Source organism: Etheostoma cragini, chromosome 9, assembly GCF_013103735.1.
Source record: "Etheostoma cragini isolate CJK2018 chromosome 9, CSU_Ecrag_1.0, whole genome shotgun sequence".
Lineage (NCBI taxonomy): Eukaryota > Metazoa > Chordata > Actinopteri > Perciformes > Percidae > Etheostoma > Etheostoma cragini.
Window position 1 is genome coordinate 24,427,916 of NC_048415.1, and position 6,000 is coordinate 24,433,915.

The 6,000-nt window shown below is 39.5% G+C and overlaps 1 protein-coding gene across 16 annotated transcripts in view; it reads right to left on the bottom strand.

Annotated features, from left to right (window-relative positions):
• The window catches only part of fryl (furry homolog, like), an 80,629-nt gene that overhangs the window by 40,465 nt on the left and 34,164 nt on the right, over window positions 1-6,000 (bottom strand). For all 16 annotated transcript variants that reach the window (XM_034881769.1, XM_034881768.1, XM_034881770.1 and 13 more), the window contains 2 exons: window positions 1,384-1,592; window positions 909-962 (listed from right to left, as the gene is read on the bottom strand). In XM_034881769.1, coding sequence (XP_034737660.1) covers window positions 909-962; window positions 1,384-1,503 — 174 coding nt within the window. In that variant the 5' untranslated portion in view covers window positions 1,504-1,592. Of the gene's footprint in view, window positions 1-908; window positions 963-1,383; window positions 1,593-6,000 lie in introns of those variants that run through there.

The window sequence follows — 6,000 nt, forward strand, 5'->3', positions numbered from 1 at the left end:
TAGCTATTAATTCCAACTGTTATGCAATGTTTAACTTTGTTTGGCCCTGAAGGGCAATTGGTTTTGCAGCATAGAGTGCAACATAAAGCAAGCATGAATTAACACAGACTCAACTGTGGGGATGACATGTTAAACACATCAAAGTGCTGCTTCTGAGCAGCTCCACAACACATTCCATCAAGGACGATATAAGAATGTGCCTTTTAAACCTAGCACTGCATTTACAGGCTTGACAAATCTAATGTTACAGATTATCAATAATGATCGGTTTGTGGCTATACAGTAACAGCTGTATATAAATAGAGAAAACACAAACACAGCACTTTAGACATTCACTTTCAAAATTCAGATTCCAGTGAATAGTTCAGATAATAAATAAAACATGAGACAGGGGGGTAAGTTTGCACAAACTACTTTACTGTATGTATGTGTGTACATAAGGGCCAGTGCTGCATGATGAGGGAAGAGGATGATGGATGCTAGGCAGGAGAGTTATGCAACGGCTCCCTCTGCCCTTATGGCGCTGGGCAGATACACTACAGCACCCAATGCTGATTTACTGCCGAGGATGACACAGCGATTCTACACTCTCACTTTTGCACTCTCTATACCTATTTTCTCTCACTCACTCACAATGGGGACAGCTGGATGTATAGAACCATATCCTTGTTGGCTTTGTGTTGTGCTGAACAAAGCATTCCGTAGCAGGCAGGCCTATTGTTTAGAGTTCTGCACCAACTACAGATGAGGGACAGGCGAGCCACTGAGTGGGTGGAGCTGGGGATTCAAATATTGCACACATATACAGAAGGTAGGAGAGGTCTGTTGTTGGTCCTGGGGAATGACAATGCCACATTCACACACCCACATGTTTTTTACTCTCAGGTCATTACTATGGCTGTACTGACCTGGTCAAATTGTGCATCTTCCCCTCTCTGGAGGGATCGGGACAGAGGTTTCTCCTGTTAGAGGGGTGAGAGAAAGAGATTAAAAGTGTGTTACCAACCCAGCAGAGTTGATACAGGTTGCTGTCAATCAAGCAGCTGGTCTGGGGATGAGTAAGCAAATGAAAGAGAACACTAAAGTTTTACTGTGAATTGGAGTGAGGGAAAACTATCAGCAGAAAAGAACTGAGCTGAATGATAGGAATGAATGGAGGAACAGGCCCGTTAATCCAGTCTGTTAACCACAAACTATTTCATCATTGATGTAGATCATAAAGAGTATGTGCTTCCTCTGCTAGTTCCTCACACATCTTTCAGTCTATGGCAGTTAGTTGCAAAAGATAGGAGGACACCTCAGCAGTGTGTGTCACATGACATGTCGTGTATTGGATTTCATGTCCTGTGCCTCTTGTAACTGTTTCACCTGCGGTGGACTCACCAGTGGCTCAGCCATCACCATCTCGATCTTCTTCTCAGCCAGCACAGCAAACTCAGCAAATAGACTCTTGATGACAAACTCCCCGGGCTTGAGCTCGGGGTCAATGGTGATGCTCGACATGACGGCAACGTTGTGTTTCTCCCACGAGAGGGGAGTCACCGAGGAGGGGGCACGGCGTCTACTCACGCTGCTGCTGACTGGTGCAGAAGCTGCAGAGAGGGCGGAGGCTAAAGGTTAGGAAATCAACAGTGGGAGTCGAGGCAGCAAGGTCAAAGAACAACACTCTTGTAAAGTATGCTATGTAATGTGCTAGTTCTGATCCAAACAGGAGCGCAGACATTTTCCTAAAGAAGCAAATTAACTGGTGTTGACAAGGTGTTGTGACTTTGTCTTTTTGCACTACTTCTGCATTGAGTGTTGGTGCAGATGTGCAGTGTTTTTCAAGCACATCTTCTAATTGTTCCATAAATTTCATTTATTTCATCTCGTATTAAAGAAATGATGCTAGTTGAATAAATACTTTATTTGAAGCTTCGTGATTGTTTTACTTTAGTTTTTATAAGTCAGAAATTTAAAAAAAGGCTTAAAGTACTGTATCAAATTTTCATCCATTGAGCTGTGAGTAACCCACAAAATAACGCATCATACCCTATGCTAAATGGATGTTACGGATTGTTAGATTGTATTTATATTTCATATTAGCGCACGCACACACATGCGATGATGAAGTACCTAGCAGAACATTATCAGATCAGTGGGTTTGGGTGTCTGCAATCTTAAACTAATGTACTTCGGTCAATCTTGCCCACAAAAAGTCAACCAATGTTTAAACGTTTAACCTGTTCAGTTTTTTTAAAATGTTTTTGTTCATCTTAGCACAGAAAATGTTTGTTCGCAAATGGAAATTAGTCACATGTAAATGTAAGCTTTTCTAGTCTTAACACCTACTAAAAGCATTTTTCCATAGAACATGAACCACTCACCATTCACACACATTCATACACTACATTCATACATACAAATATTACAGTGCAAATCCTCCATCATGACAGCAATGCGCCAAGGTACCAACACGCTTGGCTTTTAAAGGGAATGGGAGATGAAACTGTTTGGTTGATTGCATGTTATGCCAAAAACACAACTATGAATTAATGAATACACTTAGTACAACTCTCTTGAACCATGCGGCTAGCGCACACACTCATTTTTCTGCGGTCAAACAAGCAAAAGTCAATTTAGGCACGCCCGAAACGGGCATGTGCCATGCCTTACTACAGCACAGTAGTAACAGGAATTTCTGAGATTTATCACGCTACCATGATCTACAGCCAACTGGGTCCCATCCTGTACTGCTGTAGTAGAGGGGAAAAAGTGCAGCAATGGTTGGTTAACATTTTTACGGCACCGTTAAAAAGGTATATTAAAAAAATGGCTTAATTACACAGTTAAGCAAGAAAAAAGGCTTCAGCAGTATTTTGACTAGCTTCCTGAAAAACATTCATCTAGGTTCACAAAGAGAACCCAGAGCTCTGGATATCTGCATGCGGCACAGATCATTTCGTCATTCTATTCAAATAGTATGAGCAAATCTGAAGGATGTTGGAGTTTAGGGAGATGGCAGAAAAGTAGAGTCCACAGTCACGTATGGATGTAATATTCAGGTGTCTACATACAGCATACGTTTGGCTAAGTAGGGTAAATACTAAATCCAGTCATTATGTAAAACATCATACAAACATAACAACTTTAAATGCAATGAAGTTTATTACACTTAATTCAATCACAACTGTTAAATCTGGGTTTTTTCATTAAAAAAAAATAAAAAAAAAGAGTAAGGTAAGTGCACAAACAATAAATTACCTTAAAAGGCACTAAAGTACCAACTCCGTATGAGGTGCTATTTACCAATAAAATTAAATGCATGAAAATTGCATTATCACCATGAAATGTTTGTCTAAGTACTTGCTTAGACAGCCAAGTGGTTCTCTCTTCAAATGAACAAGGATTCATAACTTTCAATAGTGCTTTTGAGATTTATAATACAGCTGGGACACAACTTCCAGTCCACAAGGGTTCCAGTCCAGCCAAGTTGATTGGCAATAGTAAACTGACCCTTTACCTCATTCCTTCCCAGGAAAAGCCTTGTTCCGTTTCCTCCTGCTTTTCACAGAAACACTCATGATGCATTCTTAATAGTCTGAAAGCCATTGAGGAGCAAAAGTGCAGGAAAATGAATATGTTCATCAGCTAAGGAAGCTTTTCTGTATGACAAAATTATGACAATTATGCTGAACATGTCAAATACTAGTATGGATGTATAGTATGTACACTGATCAAAAAGCTAAGCCTCTAAAGTCTCACTCACTAGAAAAGATACTGTCTTAGTTTCAGACTACTCGGAACCTCCATACTCTGGTAAACAAACTATTAGAGATAAGTTTTCATGTATAGTTGTCAATATTATATTAGAATAGGATAAATAACAGGGTCATTTGAAAATGTTTTTGTTGTTATAAATTAAATTACTGTTTGCATAAATCTACCTGGGCTGCAACAAGCAATTCTTCTAATTCATGATCAACTATTACCACCGTTAAATTGGTTATGCAAATGTGGAAAAACAAACTTACCGTCACTTTTATTACTTTTAATCAATAAAATTGGTAGAATTAGTTATTAAAATAGAATCTAAAGCAATTACTACAATATTCCCCACCAAAAGCTACGATCATGACCAAAGTATGTGCTAGAGTAGACCACCATTTGTTACAACATTTCAACTAAAATGACCCTTCCTCCCCCACCCCTCTACCTCCCTAAAAACAAATAATTATAACATGGAAATCTTATAAAGCATACTGTAATTTAACTGTTATGATTAAAATAATCAGAAATGAATAGTCATGCTTTTTATTTTTTTTTCATAGAGTAAATCAAAGTGTGTGTGTGTGTGTGGGTGGGGGGAGGGGGTGTCCAGTGTGGAAGCAAGCTGTGTCGTGGTTGTGTTGTCCAGCAGCACAGAGAGCCTTTCAAGAATTTCCCTCTTTGTTTACTGTGCTGCACCAACACCCCCAATGATGTCACATAGCCAGCTCCTACTATCCAATCAGTGCAGGGTTCTCTGCCCCCTCCATCCTGCTTTTCTCTCCAACCAGCTAGATTGTTGACTGGTTTACACAAATGAATACCCCAACACTGTACTTCCACTTAACAAAACAAGAAAACAAACAAGGCATCCTTTTCTGGCCCAAGTCTCTGCATTAGCCCTCCCTCGTTCTCTCTTTCTCTCAAAGACATGCCAGTCATTTGTGGCATGCCAAACTATGAATCTCTTTCAAAGCTGACCCCACTGCACAAATCTTTGTAATTTAACTTCTCACTGTTTTAAGCCAGGAAATGTACTGGCTGATCCTCTAGTGACTCCCTTATAAACCTATGGACCTTTTCCTTTTCCTTTTCCTATTCAAATCTTAATGCAAAAAGTTCAAACATGCTTTGCTAATATGTAAAAAAAGAAAGCTTGTATTTTGATTACAATGGATTTTTTTCGGGCTGAATGTAGTCTACTGTTAGACGTTATCAGTGCTGTACTCACAATATTTAAAATGAGATGGGTTTAAAGAACTGAAACATGCCTTTGTTCTAGAGGTTCTCAAGGCTGTGCCCTAAACTGAGAAACATATGAGCTTTCACTGGTTTTGATTAAGCAATTGTTCAGAGTTGTTCTTCCTCATATCTTCATCAAGTCCTCTGCCAAAATACAGTTTATCTGAGTTCTTAGCCTGAAAAACTTGAGATTTACTGCCATAAAGAATAATGATACCTAAGAGATTCAGAACAACCTAAAAGATGGACAGTAGCGAAAAACTGTTCTTGTAGAAAGAACTGCCAAGCGGCTACTGCGGTATAAGAAAATGCTTATGTCTTGTTACGAGAGGCCCATAAGCTCCACTCTGCCAGAGTTTTGTGGCTGTGCCTAAGAAATGGAGCACCCTGCAGGATTACACAACTATTAGAACAGTGACTCCACCTTGTCAGTTAAAATAAAACCCTCCCAAATGCGTGCTCACTTCCCTTGTCAGGACAACCAGAAACAACAGCACTACACACACATATTGTTGGAATGCAGGGAAGTGTGTGCCTGTTTTTTTTAAAGCAAAAGACAAAAGGAGTACCAATGTTTACATGGTGTGGCAGTGCCAATTCTGCTAATGTGTCTCAATCTGCTCAGTCTCTACTTTACTCTTCTCCAAATATGACAGAATCCAAAAACTACCGATCAAAACTGTACAGTGTATCAGTACAACACAGGGATAGATGATGTAACCAATAAGCATGCACCATAACGAATCAAAAAATATTTAACAAACTATGACCTCACCACATGTATTATTGTTGAAAATAACTTAGGACAAGTTTAACAACAACGTGAAACATTCAAAAAAAATTGTATTCATCACATAGGGGTGCAAGCATCACAAATACAATATAGATGTAAGTTAAAGAACAACAGTTTAGAGAGGGTTTCCTGAAATTAGGCCCTCTTTGTTTGAGGCCCAATGAAAAAAATGGCAACCAGCACAGGAGAGGGGAGAGATGGGTGAGGGGGGGGGGGGG